Source organism: Ixodes scapularis, unplaced genomic scaffold (genome assembly GCF_016920785.2).
Source record: "Ixodes scapularis isolate PalLabHiFi unplaced genomic scaffold, ASM1692078v2 PGA_scaffold10__122_contigs__length_95168666, whole genome shotgun sequence".
Taxonomy (NCBI): Eukaryota; Metazoa; Arthropoda; class Arachnida; order Ixodida; family Ixodidae; genus Ixodes; species Ixodes scapularis.
Window position 1 is genome coordinate 34,711,881 of NW_024609836.1, and position 17,877 is coordinate 34,729,757.

Genomic DNA, 17,877 nt, shown 5'->3' on the forward strand with positions numbered 1-17,877 from the left:
ACGTTCGGAGAAGCCTGCTAGGTGCTGTATTCCGATGGGTGGCTTCGTGCCCGTGTGCTTGATTTGTGCCACTTTTGCCATTCGTCCATAGTACAGATCAGTGGGCGGAACTGCTTCCTCGCACCGTCTGGTTTTAGTATTTACAGTTCAAATTGGCTATAACAGACCTTGATAGTGACTACGATTTGTATGTTCTAGAAAGAGTATGCTGTATGCAGGTACGAAGTTGAACCAATGGTGCAGATGGGAAAACTAACGGAACTTCAGAAAGCGGTATGTTATATCCAAATGTCTGTTGTAACCGGGTCTCTTACAACGAGTTCGTGCTGTACTTCAGGAAACGAGACATAAAAATATCGAGCGGGTTAAGACTGTCGACCAGTCATCCTTGGTTCAATTGTATTTCAAATTGGCTTACATCAATGATGGGTGAGAGAGTTGTGGTCCAGTTAACTTTAATGCCACATGGTCATTACATAATAACAAGAGGAACATAGACAATAGGACAGCATTTGGACCCTTTCTCAACTGCTCGAGTACATTTTGGACCAACGTGCGAACTATTATGGACACTTCCTCAAGCTATACTATAGTCTGGTATATACTTACCAGACTATAGTATACTGGCATGTCTCCAAAATACTTTAAGCAAAAAACAAATAGTATCTTTATTTGGAAGGTAAGTAAGTAATGCCGGAATCAGTTTCAATGCAACACCGGTTCGAGGTACTGCTGATGTGATCGGCAGTGTTTATTGATGAAAGTGCAGCTGTAACGTACAAGGCGGTTCTGGAAGAGGTGTGGTCGATCACTTTGGCTTCATCAGGGAGCTCCTGCACAAACGACAAAAGCATATCAGAAGGGAGGTTCGTGACAATGGGAGGTTCGCGACAAACTCAACTGGTTGAGGGCTTTGGATCCCCCGCTGAGGAGGATGTAGGGACTCTGCAGCTCCTTCTGTTTCTCCTGGAGTAACCGTAACGTGCTGAGGGGCGTGTCCGTCGAGCTCATCTGCTTCAGCTTCTGCTCGGCGAATTGGGGACAAAAACGTGTTAGTGATCGGGCAGACGGTTGAGCAGCATTTATATACGCACCGCCATGCAGAACTATGGAGTGTTTTTGGCTGCTGTTCGGGCATAATAGAATTTGTATAAATGAACCAGTGAACGGAGTACACCAAAACATTTCACGAGGCTGTCTTTAAGTGGCGCATTTATCGTAATCAAAGTTCACGAAGGCAAGTTTTAGGAAGAAAGTGTAAGCCTAAAGGTTTTGTTTTTTTCCTATGCACAAGGAGAAAAACAGTAAAAACCGTCTGGTCGGCGCCGCCACTCGCACACTGCGCAACATAAAAACAAGAACATGAAAGCTTTTTTTAAGATGAACACCCGAACATCAAACCAGACGGTTTTTACTGTTTTCCTCCCTGTAAATAAATAATAATAAAAAAAACTTAAGCTCACTTTTTTTTTTTTTTTTTAGAATCCTGCAGTTATTAAGTTTGAGTATAAGTGCACCACCTTAAGACACCTTTGTGAAAAGTTTCAATGCACCCTGTTCATTGGTTTATTTATATGAGATTTTTACGCCTGAATAGCAGTAAAAAAACACCCTGTAGAGTACTCGGAGCTTTTACGCTGGCTCAAAATAATGATCCCTAATGCTATGACAACAGCCAAGTTGGTTAAACATTTCCCTTTGTCGGGAGAATCTGATTTTGATTCCTGATGGCAGAAGTGTTTTTTTTATACATATAACCGGATGTATTCTGGAAAGTTGCAGCCTAATCGAGCGTGAAAAGGTATGGACAGTTATTGCTGCCGATCAAAGTAGTACTCTCCAGCAGTCATTACGGCCTGTCGAGGTAGTACCATACTTTCGGGACTATAAACTGTGGAGCAAAGTTCGACAAAAAGACGAAAGTTTTTCTTTAGTGTGCACCCAATGCATAGTTCATACCTAGACCATATTCGGCGCAAAGAATTATTGTACGCAGCACACCTCGAAAAATGCCTGCTTTGTTAGTGCGCAAAGAAGTTTGTATGATACATAAATAATTAGTAACACATCCTTATTCAAAATTGCACGATCTTGAAAAAACAAATCCTTATTAGTTCACACCAGTAGATACCAAAAGATCAAACTGAAATTTCTAAACATGTACAGTCTAGAAACAGTGGTTCTCAAATGGGGGTCTGTGAAGCCCTGCCTCGTCAGTTAAGCCAGGCAATAAAAGTTTTCTTCTTTCACCATTAAGAAGAAACATTCCTATTTTCGGGTGAGTTTTCTCGTGTGTACGTCAATGAGAGAGGTCTCCTTTACACCAGCTCTTAGTTACATCATTGTTTTAAATCATTATCATAATTAACCTATACATTTCCCTTCCCTTTACCACAAACAAGGTCCTCCATCATCTCCACCAATCGACAAGGGGTCTGCGACACATCGAGGGTCGAGAACCACTGGTCTAGCTAATATAGTGCTCTCCAGGGGCTCCGAATTGGGCACTTGGTGAGAAAGTCGGGAAAAATCTGATTAATGAGCGCCAAAGTCGAGCGCGGCACCGGCCAAGCATGGTGGCGGTGGCGACATCGCTGACTTTTTTGCCAGCCGTCCAGCTCGGAGCCCCGATGGTCGCCGTGGATGACCGGAGCGGTCTGTCAAGAGGAGGGGTCGGACGCAAGGGCCCACTCACGGCATGCTGGTCGAGCTTCTTGTGTCGCTTGTCCACCTTGTTCTTGCCGGAGCCCTTGCCGTGGAACTTGTGCGAGAGGTAGCGGAAGGCCTCCTTGGCGTTGAGCAGGCGGCCCCCGTCGTCAATGTACTCCAGCTTCACATCCGGCTTGTACGCCTCTTTCTCGCGGAACTCTGACAGCGGGCCGGAGTAGCGCTCCCGGCGACTCGCCTTGTCGTCGTCGCTGCAACCGTGCGAGAAACAGTTTTGACGCGCTGCCACGACAAAGAAGTTCACAGACGAACGATGTCGCCGTATACTCCATCCGCGGTGCAGACGAAGGAACGAGCACGGGGTTAGCAAATCGTAACAGCATATTTTAGGGGATTTTTGGGGGCTTTCACAGACACATCCTGTATATATATATATGTATATTTCAGGAGGGGCATGCGGCCAAAAAAGGAGTGAATATTCTTGTCCCTAACACTCGTTCATTCAAAATACTCAAACTTTTGTGTAAACAGTGTATATTTTGCTTTTGTATTGTTTCATAATATCTCGTTTCATTTATCTCCCTCCTGCTCTATCTAGACCCAACCCTACTCCTCTCCTCCTTCTCTTTGTGAAGTAGGAAACCAGCTATAAATGCAGGTTGACCTCTTTGTGTATGTAAGAACTGATTTTCTGAACATTTCGATGAAAAAATGAGGCCTGTTCTTGGTAGCCGACACCATTCAGCTCCGTGTATTTGTGGGTTCTGTCGGCTGCCACTTTCCCACTAGTTTTCAAAAATCACTTATAACTTTTGAACCGAATAACAGCAAGCTCTGAAACATTGGTATCCGGTTCGAACCGTTAGTGCTAAATTGGATGGGGACTGAGTGTTTGGCAATGCATATTTTATTACTGCAGAAAAAAAAAAGTTATTAGGGGGAAGGGTACAACCAGTACTAGCAGACAACTAAGACAATCTAAGAGGCAACGTCGAGCGGGTGAGGGCAAGAAGGATTCGCGCGCAACCTTTAGGGATTTTTGCAAAACGTCTATTATTGGAGATCAATCCAAAATGCTTGTAAATTATTTAGAGTCATTCCTCTAACTGTCCTTGAAAAAGGGACACACTCCTAAGAATCTCTTCAATAATTGTGGCATGCAGAGATGACACTAATGATATCACTGTACAAATAATTCTTATTTGTTCTCTTAGAGTCGTGGGCAGAATTTGCAAGTTTTGATCGTAGGCTAGTAGTTGGACGTATCTTGGATTTATTATTGACAAGTAATTGAATTTTGTTGCGTATTTAAAATTTTTGCACAAATGTAAAAAAAAAAAAAGCAAAAACATGCAAATGGTTAAGTTAACATGTTAGGTTAAGCTTTTGCAACTTTACACCAGAGGACCGGAAGAAAAAATGAGTAAAAAGACACTCACATCACGATAAAATACTTAAACTAAACGTCCAATAATAATAAATAAAAAAAATCTTTGAAGTGGATGGTCACTCGCGCCACCTAGTAGGCGTGGTATGCATTGAACCCGGAACGGTTTTAATACTTCATGTTAAATTTAAAAACTAAACATATACTATCAAATTCATCCCTTTATACCGCAACCGTTACGACCTTAAATAGTACATAAAAATTTTTAAAAAAAATCGCCAAACAGCTTTCTAAAAATTGCAAGATCAAAGTGTCTACCTCACGCGGACGGGCCTCCCAGAGCCCCAAAACTAGAGTTTAGGGTGGTCTAACTGCGTAGATATTTTATTATTAACGTAAGAGATCCTTCCGCGATGGATAAATAAACGTAACAAGACCCTTGCCAGGTAGATATGCAGTTCAGAAGGCAACGAGTTTGGGTGCGTTCGTCGGCCATCCCGCACCTTGAGCACCCCGTTTCAATGGCTATAAAAGGGTTCCGAGCAGCCAATGTTTATGTGTTGTATAGAAGGAGAGACGGTTAGCACTCCCCTTGATAAGGACGGAATGGCCTCTGGGCCTCAACACACATATGGTTAAGGCACAGCCGCCTACTTCGCGGCACTTAACCACATTTTTTTTAATACATAATTGTATTCCCTTTACGGAAAAATCTTAATTTTAATGCCACAATAACAAAAAAAAAAAACAAAAAAAAAAAAAACAGTATTTTACGAATAAGCTTGGTCTGAATCATAAAAAGAAAGTTTTTAATTTCCCAGGGGGAAAAGGGGGCGACAATTTCCTCCTCCTCCTCCTCCCAAAATAAATAAATCAAGTTGCAAAAAAAAAAAAAAAAGTTTTTTTTTTTTAATTGTTTTATTTTTTTATGGGTTGAGTTAATAGATCTGGAAATTGTGAAATTGCAGACCTCGTGAACAAGCCAACGGACCTTCTCAGATTTTATTTTGCTCGGGTGAGAGCGTGAAAAATTGGTGCCGGATCAGGAAATGGCTCTGGACAATTTAATTAAAATGTTTATGCAATTAAATCCCCGCACTAGTTCAATAATCTGGACTTAGGAAACTGACAAAACATTTTTTGCCCCTACAAGAACCAAACAGACTTCTTTGAACTATAAATTAAAAATTCAGAAAAGCCGTCGCGTTCACGCACTGTAAACGTTAGAGGTACATAGCTCAAACGTTTGTTACATACACTGCATTCAGCTCGGTGGGAAATAAATGCCCATTTTTGCTTCGTAGAGCGGACCGCTCTACAAAGCAAAACGAGACGACAAACCTTTATCCAGTTAAAAAATTTGCCCATTCGCACACCCTCTCCCCAGGCCCCGCTTCCCGCCGTTGCCATTTTCAAAAGGCACCGTCCCGCAAGGCCAACATTGTCAGCATCTATCTTTGTGCATATTTTATCTTTTTTGACGATGCTTTTTCTGATCCTCAGTAGCAGAAGAACTGTATTTCCTCTTTGGCACACGAACAGCGGAAGCGAGGGGCAAAAATGCCGTATAACAGCTTGACGGAGCTGCTTGCTCCCTCGTAGTTTCACATCACTTATCACACGTGAAAACTGATGCAACAGCACGATGCTAATGCGTCCTGATGGGCGGAGGCATGTATGGCTGCCCTTGATTTGTAGTTCACAGACAACTCCCCAGACAGCGCTTGTTACTCGAGAAGGGTAAAGCCCCTCGATAAAATTCATGTTTTGCGTCTCTTACAAGCACCGAGAACCATTGTTATGCGAACGTGCTAAAAAAACGTTCCACCCAGCGAGTGCTGCCATTTGCTTACAAGCACAACACGGGTTACAAGCCTTGTGCATCGGCACATCTGATGCCACTTGTCAAGCAAGCACATCAGAGGGCAGGTCCATTCTAAAATTCACCACAAAGACTGCATTCGGCTCGTCGAGACATGAATCCCCGTTGTTGCCCCGTAGAGCGATTCTGAGACAATAATGCCAATGTTCCCTCGTAAGCCGTATGTACCCCACCCCGAGGCCCGAAATGGTTACTCACTAGAACTTCTCCTCGATGGTGTAGGACTGTGCGTGGAGCTCACTGTTCTTGGTCGGTGGGGCACTGTTCTTCTCTTCGGTCTCGATGTAGCCTGGAAGACGCCGCCGCTCTCAAAAGGGGCCCTCCTCCTATGCTAAGGGCTTTGCCTCGGCGCAAACGGTCTAACTCTGGGCTCCTTGAAACTTTTCATCAAGAGAAACTGGCTCGGAAGGCCTAGCAGTGCGGAGCGCAAGTATGTCCACTTCTTGCGCGGTGGTTGCGGCGATGACAGAACACAGAGTTCCGATGGGCTCCGACTGGGAGGATGGTGGGTAGACCTCGAGGCAGCTAGCATCGTAGTCTACCCACTATCCTTCCAATTGGAGCCAGTCGTAGCTCGGCATTCTGACGTCGCCGCAAGCCCCGAGCAAGAGGCGGACGAACTTGCGCCTCGCATAGGTAGTCACTGACGTGGTGAGATGCGTCACTTTCAAATGCCCGGCCTTCGGCGCGAGTTGGTTGCTTTCCGCCATGCTTTGGCTGCGCGTGCGAGCTCGGGGCGCACAAGACGGGACAACCGAGACCCCTCTCTGCCCGTCTCGTCCCGCCGATGAACGTAGCTCACAGCTCACGATCTGCAAATGCAAGTTCAGCCGGAGACGTTCTACACCGCCCCAGTTTGAATCCCACCGGGTGGGGGAGGGGCGTTCTCGTGATGCTAAACGACTCTCCCGTGCCGCAGAAGCAAAAACTGTCCCCGAACCGATCGACTCAAGCTCTTGCCTTCAATAGTCAGAGACAGTTCAGGGGAAGCTCCTCGCATTCCTTTCCACCTTAGCAGAGAAAATGTGGGAGAGGAGGTGGCCTCCTCTCCAGCATTCGCTCTGTTAAAGTGGAAAGGGGTGGTCCTCTAAATTCTTAGCCTCTCACCGATTATAGTTTTAGTTATGGATTAGCGCCAGAAAGGTCAAAAATGCACCTCGAACTAGCCGTCTATCCTAACTGTCCAGTAGAGCTTGCTGCGTCAGGTCCCCAATGCCCAGAATGCCCACTACACTATGTTTATCTACCGAGATATACAGTAAACCTCATAAAAACTAGAAAATAATTTAAGATGGGCGGAGTTTCAAGATAAGCGAGATACCAAACTTTCCTCACACTAATCGTGCATTGTGCCATTGGAACCTTCACAACAACCGCGTCAAAATGATAAACAAGCAACCCTCAGAAGATGAGACAGCAAAACTAGAAAGAAAGAACACATAAAAAAGAAGGAAACAAAAAGACAAAGAGCAGTAGATGTTCAGCACGTGGGCCACCATTTCATAGCTTGTTGTGGCCTCCCTGATTTTCATTTCTTTCTTTTTCTTAATTTTTGTTGACAAGATTTTGAGATATCCGAGGTCCGTCCTGAAAACCTTTTGAGACGAGTGACGGGTAATTGCATCGTGCCTATGGAAGTATGTACCGCAACGAAGAAATCTTTCTACCTGACCGATATTTTGAGATAGCCGAGCTTGAGTTAAAGAGGGATTACCGTAGCTACATGGCAACGTGTGCATTCAAGTGGTACAAAGAGGTGCCTGGAGCGCGCATCCGACCGGCGCATTTAACGTCTTTGCTACCCACGTGCCGAAAACGGTCCCCAAGTGGCAACAAATTACGTCGCACGAGCCCGCACGTTTCACCATCGGATGGCGCAAACCCGGCGGTCGGTCGTGGAAGTCCCGGCATAAAAGACGGGACAATGCAAGTGTCGCCGTGGTCGCGCCGTCCCAACTCCCGGCTAGCGAAGCTTTCAAGGACCGTCAAGCCAGAGAGCAACCTACGGTAAAACGGGTGTCTTCCGCATCTATCTCCACCGCCGTGCCACTGCCGGGACCGCGGCACACGACAACACGACACGACTGCAATGTCGTCGGGCAGAAATCTAAGGACCACAAAGGGGGACACGGTAAACACACCAATCGAAGACGCGTTCCAGGACGCCGCGCTCCTCGAAAACCACCGCTTACGCAATCGATAAAACGGAGATCGATTTGCGCCGAAATCGACACAGACAGCGGGTGCATCGCGCCGACGCTCTCTCGCGAGAAACTGTGCAAAATCCTCGCCCGAGCGCGAGCTCACCTTTCTTGACGGCGAGACGTAGCGCCCCCGAAACGCCCACCGAGAGGTCGGGTTCCTCTTCGAGGATGGGCTCTTTCTCCCGATCCTGCGAGAATGCGGTCCTCTGAGCACGGATCGTTCGATGGGTGGCCCCCCCGTTGTACGACCGGGCTCTTGGCCGTTCCCACTCGTTTACCCCCAATGCGAGCTTCAGGGTGTCTAGCAAATTATTATTTTCATATTCTCTGACTTTTCCAGGTTTTCCCTGACAATTTCAGGTGAAATTCCCTGACCACTCTAGAGCCAGTGAAATATATAAGACCATTACGACAGAAGGCATTGAGCATTGAACACTGTGAGGATAATATTGCACGGGCTTAATCCACCTTTGATATTCCGAAGTATTTGGGTTCGTCCAGTCTGGATTAAATTAGCACTTTCTTGCCGCCGACATCGTCAGTGAAGAGGCCGCTCCCAGAAACATGATGAAAACATGACGCTCAACAACACACGTCAATAACCAAATGGTAGCATGGCAGCCAGATGCATACTTTCGAATACTTTCTGCTTAAAACTTCGATTGGCTCGCGGTCTGCGGCCTTTCCCATTTGTTACTAAACCTAGTACAGTAAAACCTCGTTATAACAAAGTTGAAGGAGCGGTTGTAATTATTTCGTTATAACCATTAGTTTGTTATAGCCAATGTCCATTTCTTCCCACTATTAGCAAGCAAGGGGAATTATAATTGCTTTGTTATATCCATTAGTTTGTTATATCCCATTTTGTTATAACGAGGTTTTACTGTAGCTCTAACTGGATCTAGCCTAGTGTCGCGCGGTCAATCCAATCCAAGTCTTGGACTGGATTTGTCGGCTGTTCCCTTTGCATCGAGTAGCATACTCTGCCTCGAATGAGCAGAGCCCGCGCTCCACTCTAAGCAGGATTGATTGCCTATTTTTCAGTTCCCAAGTCCTCAAGTCTTTGCTAAGGGCACTCGATGGCATTTTTGGCTCATTTCCCCTGACTGGGCTCGTTTTTTGACAACATCCCTGACAATTCCCCGATTTTTCCCGGTAATTAAAATTTCCCCGATAATTCCCGGTTTTCTCGGTTTTCCTGGCCACTAGACACCCCTGGAGTTTCCTTCTAAAACGCCGCGTCAGGGGTTTTTGACGCAATTTCGACTGCCACGAAACAATGGGTGCCTCTCGATCGAATCCAACAAACTCGAAGATGCATGAGATGTGGTGCGAATGAGCGGGCACGACCCTTGTGTGTGTGATGTTGCGCAATGTCACAAAGTCATGTGACATTGTGCGACATTACGATCGTCACATTACGCTCGAGCAATAGATTCCGCACTCAAATTGCTCGTGGGTTCCGCGAGCACTCAAATTGCAGTGCGGGCGCACTGCAATTTGGGTGCTTGCGGAACCCATGAGGCCAGCTTGCGGAACTCCTGTGTTCCTGGGAACCCAGTTTGAGAACCCCTGATTTAGACGAAGCAATGCTTCGTCCAAAAGATAAGCAGAATAGTACAAAATGCGTGAACACATTATGTGAGCAGAGTTCCTTTTTGAACGGAAATAAATTGACGACATAGAACTAGTACTGTTCATGGCGCACGTAATGCTCGGGGAATGGGAACGGGGGCTCGCAGCCGCGGGATGCTTGCGGGCCCGCTTCCCAGTGTGTCGCTTATGGGCCGCGTGTTTCAGACACCTGGTTTACAGTGAGGTGACCTAGCCGCTTTAAAGGGACACTGACACCCCCCAAAATTTTTTTTTAATTTTTTGCCAGGCGCTTCATTATGGTGTCGGAGGACTACCCAATTAATATTTTGCAACAGAGTAGTGTATTTTTTTATTAAAGCCAAAAGACGCAACTGCTCGAAACCGAAACCCGACGGAGGTCGGAGAAGTGGAGAGAAGAGAGCGAGTGGCGGAAGTCACGTAACTACACCCGACGTGTGTTTTTTTTTTTTTTCTCCTTCCCGGTAGCAGACGACATGCGGCGTAGGATTCTTTTGCAGTTATGTATGTTCCGCTCGTTGTTCTGTACTCCAAGATGAGTTGTTTTGTATATTGTGGAGTTGGAGATGAGTAGTGAGTGCCCGTGGTGAATTTTGATCGGCTCCGAAAAGGATACACCCAAGATGTTGCGTGAAGAGCTGGCTCACATGTCCTGCGTCCGAAACAGAAGTGGCATTGTGCGATAGAGTTTCCGAAAGATCAACGGGATCGGGACCAATGGCTGGCTGCAATTCCTGTAGACCATTTACGGGCACCTCGGAAAGCGGACGCTATCTGATTTATATGCTCCTTGCATCTTGTGGAAAGTGATTACATTGAGTTCGCAGGTGTCAAAAAGGAAATCCCATACCATTTAATTCAGCGAAGTGTCGTCCACAACATTTGTTTCTTTTTCTTTTTTTTTTTTCTTCAGTGATAATTTTAACAAAAGAAAAGAAATGCAGACATCAAAATACATATGGAAAAAAAAAATAAAAAAAGCTCCACGGGGGATCGAACCCGATCCTACGCGTGTTAAGCGGACGTCTTTCCCACTAAGCTACTGGGGCATATCGAAAGTAGGGGATCTCTTTCCTTAGTAATAATTCAGCCGATAAGCTGTAAGTTGGAAAGTTTGCTACCGATTCTCCTTTAGCAAAAGCACTCCCGGGTCGAAGTCGGGATTCACCCCGCATTGGCGACATTCTCACCTTGTAAAGAAATCGTACGCGTGCATATTCAACTCGAAGTAGACACGTCGTGCTTGACGTTTGCGCGAGCGATGTCTTCAGCCACGAGAAGGGAGCGACGGCTCGGCGACGTCTTCGTGCAAATCGGCTTGGTGGTCGGGCGTGTCGTACGGGATGAAGACCAATTCTTTTGATCAGTCTCAAATTTCTCTTTTAAAGGCAGACAAAATTCTCCGGTACCGCGAACGACAGTTCTGAAATAGAGGTCTCACGCCCGTCGTCCGCTGCCATCGCGTCCCTGCGAGTCCCACGATACGCGAAACGACGCACGCACAGAATGCTTCCGGTTGTCTGTGAAACTTTTTTTTCAATCAACGTATTTGCAGCTTTTTAGAAGCCACAAAAAATGGGTTTCATATTTTTTTCTATTTTTAATATTGAGTGTGTGCCTTCAGTGACCCACGACTTTGATTAAATTTGGTGGTCGCATCGATACCTTAGAAAACGGCCCGTGACCGCGGAAAAGAGAGTGAGCGAGACTCGAACCGGCCAGTTCTTGATCGGCGGTTTTCGGGCGGAAAGAAACCGAATTTCGAGCCGCAAATTCTGTTCTGGGTAGTTGAGCTCTCAAATGTCACGTACAACTAAAAACCTCGGCGAGCATAAATACCCTGTCAGTGTCCCTTTAAGGTTCATTCTTCTTAGCTTCCGGTTGTAGGTCACACACACTCTCAAGCAACAATAGACTGCTAGCAGTAATTATCTATTCTACGTAAAAGACGAAACCAAAACATCTCTGGCACGAAACTCTTATCACAAGACCCACAACGAACGTCCGGGTGCATGCACCATGTGACTGATATCTTGAAAGAGTTTTTGGACCTTTTATTTTTAAACTGGTGGACTGGCATCCATAAAAGTAAGACAAAAAATGCCCGTGTTTACCCGCTTCGTCCCCAAAATAGCTGTCCATAGTCTGGACTGATGGTTTCCCTATTAAATGGGGAAAAATTGCACAGCGAAAAATCTGCCGCCAAACATTTTGTCCACAACGCGGGGTGTCTATATTAACGAGGTCCATGTTGACGAGATGCGACTGTAGCTTTATATGAGAACCACACACGAACCTCAACTGCTTGTGTTGATCGCACCGTAGCAAGGCCAAGGGAGAGAGTGTCAGCAATGGGGCACAGGTGTTAGTGTGATGTCATAACGCGTGCAGTCAATGGCGTTGCAGTGCGTGGAGTGTGTAAGTGGGGGAGGGGTGTTAGTGGTGCGCGATGCTCGGGGACATCTTCTGGCATCTCAGAAGAAGTAAAGATCGTGCATGCACAGCCTTGATCGGCACTCAAGGCACGCGAGAGCATGAGAACCCACAGCCTTGGCTTTGCCGCCAGAAAGAAGTTGTCCCCAAGTACAATACTCCCCTCCCGAAGCAGCGTGATATTGCTACTTTTATACACTCGTTACGTCCAGAATGGGCCAGAACTTTCCAGAAGAGTACAGAACTATTAAGTGAAAGACCCAGACCGGGCTGTATTCGAACCCCATTCCCCTGTGTGGCAGCCACGTGTGTTACCAACTCCACCACACACGCAGCAGTATCAAAGCAAGTTCTACTTTTTTTACGACCGAATAGCGCCCGCGAACACCTGGTAGAAGGTGCAACGAAGGTAGGCAAAGGAATGGTGTCTTAGCGTGGGCAAGGGGTGCCGAGCAGCAAATGCCCCACCTTGATCTCGACGGGCTTCTCCTCAAGGTCCACCTCGTTCCAGGTACCCCGGTTGGTCGGGTCGTTGGCCTCGGCGTCTTCCTCGGGCTCCAGGTCCTGGTGAGAGGAGACAGCGTTGCATCAGCAAGTTTCGCATGCCCCAAACTCGCGTGTACACTAGAGACAGGTCGAACCAGCCTACAGCCTAAGTTCGGGTTCGGCAAAATTCGGCACCTGCCGAACCTTTGGAGGAAAATCCGACGAAGGTTCGGCAAAGATTCGGCAGACGTCTCTGCGTGCGCACCAACCGCAAGGCCGGCTACCTTGGCTGGCGGCGGTTATTGCGCAAAAGTGATGAAAGGCAACCAGAGATGACTGCAGGGACGATGGACAACTATTTTTCAGCACGGTTATTATGCACCCCAAAGCGACGGTAGGCCAAGCACAATTTTACTGCTACTTTATGCTGGTGGGGTCGCCATCTGTTTTTTGGTCAAGAGCTGAAGATCAAGCAGGCTGTGCACAGTGCAAGGGACGAAGGGCAGGGACGTTAACTGAAAACAACACGGTTGAAAACATGATTGCCACATGTAGAACTGGATATGCAGTTTGACACAAGGAGAGGTTAACGCAAAACAAAAGTACTCGTTGTTTCTTTTGCTTAGCGTGCATTCTGCATTTCTGGTTTTGATCTCAGTCTAAGCGCTTTCGTACAAAACTGAACGCAAACAAAGACACTCATTCCTTCACATCTGAAACTTCTAAGTGCCACGTTCCACAACAGCTTACAAGCTATCAACGCATGGAAAAGCTGGCGCAATATTTAAGAGCTTGCATACTTCCGGTGGTGGCTCAGCCAGGGAATTTATTGCAACACGCAGAAAATGAAGGTATCCACAGTGCCCACCAGGACCACCACCCAAATGCTCACATTTACAGACTTGCATCGATGAAGTTCCGAAACATAAACTAAACCAGCTATACGTCGTACTAGAGATCATTGCGCACCAGCGCGTACCATGACGAAAATTACTCATTTTGCAAATAAATGCTAAACAATGACACTAATAAACTTTTACATTAAAATATTGCCTTATTTAGCAATCGATATGTCAAGGTTTATTTATTTTGTTCTACTAGGCACCGAAAAATGTTTTTTGCAAAATTAAAAAAAAAAAATCAGTTAGTCAGTTTGACAACCTTGAGTTTTTGCTGAATTTTCCGAACAGGCTTGGTGGTGCAAGCTACTGCCCGTTACAAAGGGTATAGCCATTAACATACATACATCCAACATCCACTGCCGAATTTTGAATTCAACAAAAGTTCGGCCCATCACTGGTGTACACGGCACCTCAGTCGAAAGATGTAATGAAAAAGCAGCACACAGGGACGAAAACACAGGAAAGGCTGGTTCGCACGCTTCCCTTTGACCGAGTGCGTTGCTTTCTCTTGCAACCACTTAAGACTGGCGCCATCTATAGGCTAGCCCTGGAACATACTGCAAAAGCTACGCTCGATAATGTAGCACAAAATAGTTGATGCCAGGCGTAGGTGAGGCACAGGCGCAATAGGCTAGCACATAAAACAATAAAACAAGGAATTTCGGAAGCTCCACCATAGCAGTTTCCGTCTGGCGCATGCATCTATTCCTCTGTGGAAGACGCTCATACTGGTACCTGTCTACTGTAAAGGCGTGGCTAGACTGAAGAAAACTTTAAGTGTGTCTCAATCGTATCAAACTCCAAGACACACCGAATGTGCCGCAAATAAGCTGGCCACACGCTGTGTGTGTGTGCGTGCGTGACACCACATGACACAGTGATATACTACTGTGAATGTTTTCTACCTTCACAATGGCACATTGGAGTCCGTCGTGCTTTACAAACAAAAAGAAGAGCCTTCCCAGAGGAAGCGGCCTGCCTCTCCTAGACACTGTGATCCTTCCACCCAAAGCTGATGGTTTCACTACGGGTGCGCTGCGTGGCGCTGTTGGAGCAAACAAGCAATTTCCGTTTTCTTTCACCTTTTTTAGAATTCAAAGGCTGTCATTGAAACTATTGGTGGTGTTCAAAAGTGCTTGTTTCAAGTACTCACCCAAGAGGTAAACTTTGGTGCCTTCCTACGTCCCCTCCAAGCAGAACGGCAAAATGTGCCGACGTCGTGTTTGCACCAACAGTGTTGCGCAGTGCTAGGACCTTAGTTCATTACAAGCAAGGTTTCATAACTGGGTTGCCCTACAGTGTTTGCCTCCCTACTCTTTACCCCTGTATGCACTAATGTGCAAACTACTGTTGCTTTGGGACACCCAAAAACAATGCGCGCAACAGTTCAACGGTCGCGGCACTTGCCATGAGCTCCTCGGCCTCCTCGTCCCGGTTGCCCGACATGCCGTAGGTGGGGATGTCTCCCAGGGTGCGGCAGAACTCGGCTGTCGAATTGAGCACGATCGACTTCTGGGAGGGGTCGTCACTCTCTGCCAGCCCCATCTTGAGCACCGACTCGGCCACCTGGGAAGACAAGGGTGCCATGGTGTACTAGTGTTGGCAACGGCTCTGCTAACAAGAAGCACATATCGTAAAATCTAGCGGGTGTTGCACCGTCGCTTTACCGGTCAAGCGTGGGCGTGCACATTTCAAAGAGTGGGAAAATTCTTTTCTCCCGCGTCTCTGGCAGAGGTATCTTTTGGAACGAGGAAAAGAGAGCACCTTTTCATACATTTGTTCGTTCCACTTCATTTCCTGGTTTGTCACAATGTAATACGATCGGTGCTTGGACCCCTAGGCGGTCCATTAACAAAATAGAATTTCGAATGCGACGGGCAACGTGCGCAGCATAAAATTAAAATAACATCAGAAAATACTAACGTAACAGATAATTCTACATTTTACTAATCTGAAGCATAGTATGACAATACTGTGATCCTAACTTTGATCTTGCAATGCGAGAAAAAACATTTTTAACCATACCAAAAAGTTACCTATCGCTTTTACATTGCTAAGCACATTATTCCAAATTAAGGCACCGTTAAACTCGATTAATCTTTGTCCATAGGTATTGCGATATGACAGTAAATTAAAAAAAAAATTACTCGTTGCAGCCCTAGTATGTCGTGTCGGAGACTTAAACAAACTTAAGGGAAGTGGGTCATTAGATTTTATTATTGTACCAACTGCTTAGGCAATTTCTTTTTTTTCGAATAGAAAGGCAAGGGTCAACACACAAACTAAATAAAAAAAAAGGTCCGCTTGGATCTGTAGCTCTTGAGTATGTAATAATTTATAGGGCTCGTTTCTGTACTTCACGTGTCTATAGCTCATTCGGCAGCAAAGCACGCAATGCCGAAACACACTCCGAGGGAATGCAGAGCACCATGACATTGCGGCCAGCTCATGACGAGCAGCGGTCTGGCAACATTCTAACTGTATACCGCCTGTCAGCTAGAACACAAGAATTTGGAACAGCAGCGATAGCATCGCGAATGCTTGGCACACTCAAACTTGGTGGGCTGCTGCAAACTTGTGTTCTCGACATGCATGGCCTCACAAGCTCTCGTTGCCGAGCTGTGGCAGTCCCAACACCACCCCGTATCCGAGTACCTTGACTGTGGCAAGAGCGTCGCACTACGAAATGAAACTTGTTCGGGGGTGTACTTACAACTCCTTGTAAACAGGCACTAAGACTAAACTTTCGTAATCTTCGTTTACCTCAATCCAATGGATAAGGTCGGTGGAGCGGAACAAGTCAGTTTTGCACGGTCCGCTTAGAACCCGTGGCTCTCACACTGGCGACATTCGTGCATATGTTTGGCACCGTTCTTTCTCGTAGATGCTAGGACGTCGTGCCGAGTTTTGAATCCTTCCGTTACCCGACAGGAAGGATTCCTGATGTGGTCGTACAATATAACTAGGGTTCTGCGTTTTCGGATAAATCCAATAAAATCCAAAAAACACTCGCCGATAAAAATATTTCGAATTCAGATTTTTCCGAAAAACTCAGAATACAGAAACTCAGTTGCAAAAAATAAGGAAACTTTTTCCGGGACCCAAAGACACCTTCTTGGTCCACTTTTTATCGTTTCCAAGTTCACTCGTTCCACTTTGCCTTTTCCAAAGTCTTAAAAAAGTATGTCCTCTGAACCCTTATGAGAAAAAGCAGGCGTCCTCCTCACGGCAAAGGCCAAAGTAAGGTTGAATACGTAGCCAGTTCAAGAGGGAACCTTCTTCCCGGATACCCTTTTTTCTAAGACCTTCACTCACCCTTCTGTGACTTCCTTTTGTAGCAGACCGAACCTTCGCACACATTCCCCCGTCATCCTCGTTGACGACAGAAATTCGAGATTAAATCAGTTGCATTAATGTGGCAATTTCGGCCAGTTGGTTCATGACCCTAGACAAGCACCGAAAGAATAGACAGGGACAAGAAGTTGATGTAAACACTGGCACACTTGATACTAACAAGCATTCATTTTTGCCACAAATGTTCTAAATAATGACTGAATAACATTGTATCTGCAGTTTGCTTCTCTCAAACGTAACCCTATTTGAAGCTGAACACCCCTAAAAACTTTGTATTTCAAGAATCATAAACGAATGCTTTGAGAAACTCATAATTTTGGGAAAAAAAAATAAACTCCAAAAACGCAGAATAGTAAATACTGTTGAGACCGGTTATAACGAAGTCAGTTATAACTAGGGTTCGGAGTTTTCGGTTTAAACCGATAAAAACCGATAAAAGTACGCCGAATCTATTTTCAGAAATTCGGTTTTAACCGAAAAAGGTCAGTTTGTAGGTTCGCCATTTTCGACTTAAACCAATAAAAACCGATAAAAGTACGTCGAATTCATTTTCTAAAATTCAGTTTTAACCGGAAAAGGTGCCGTGGCGAAAAAGTGGAACGACAGTGCCGACCGAAACGTGTCCGAACGTATGGAATACACGAATGCCATCATGACGTTATGGTTTAATGTGCACATCATCGATCGGAACTTGAAGTTCGAAATGCCCCATGACTTTCCCATGTACGGGCCTGTTTTCAAACTTGTTGTAAGGAAGACTGGATGCAAGCTCTGCATGTTGTGTTGTGCTTCAAAACGTCGCACCGTGTCTCTTTTGGCGGTCACAACTGGTTGATTGGCCGATTTTTGCTCAGGCAGCGCTTCATCCCCTCAGCCCGCCAGTGCCCAGTGTTAGCGTTGAGAGGGAATTCTCGAAGCTCAGGGTCATATTAACAAAAAAAAAAAAAA

General features: G+C 45.9%; 1 protein-coding gene and 1 non-coding gene across 2 annotated transcripts in view; one reads left to right on the forward strand and one right to left on the reverse strand.

Moving 5' to 3' along the window:
• Window positions 1-720: 720 nt before the first annotated feature.
• LOC8030623 (U4/U6.U5 tri-snRNP-associated protein 1) overlaps window positions 721-17,877 on the reverse strand; it is a 39,099-nt gene continuing 21,942 nt past the window's right edge. Inside the window, exons 15-21 of the mRNA XM_029971562.3 lie at window positions 14,983-15,141; window positions 12,656-12,751; window positions 8,244-8,328; window positions 6,135-6,225; window positions 2,696-2,918; window positions 902-1,023; window positions 721-833 (exon numbers count right to left, since the gene is read on the reverse strand). Coding sequence (XP_029827422.2) covers window positions 809-833; window positions 902-1,023; window positions 2,696-2,918; window positions 6,135-6,225; window positions 8,244-8,328; window positions 12,656-12,751; window positions 14,983-15,141 — 801 coding nt within the window. The 3' untranslated portion in view covers window positions 721-808. The remainder of the gene's footprint in view (window positions 834-901; window positions 1,024-2,695; window positions 2,919-6,134; window positions 6,226-8,243; window positions 8,329-12,655; window positions 12,752-14,982; window positions 15,142-17,877) is intronic.
• Window positions 4,612-4,734, forward strand: LOC115312666. Its single transcript, XR_003917246.1, has one exon. It is a non-coding gene; the product is annotated as a U6atac minor spliceosomal RNA (small nuclear RNA).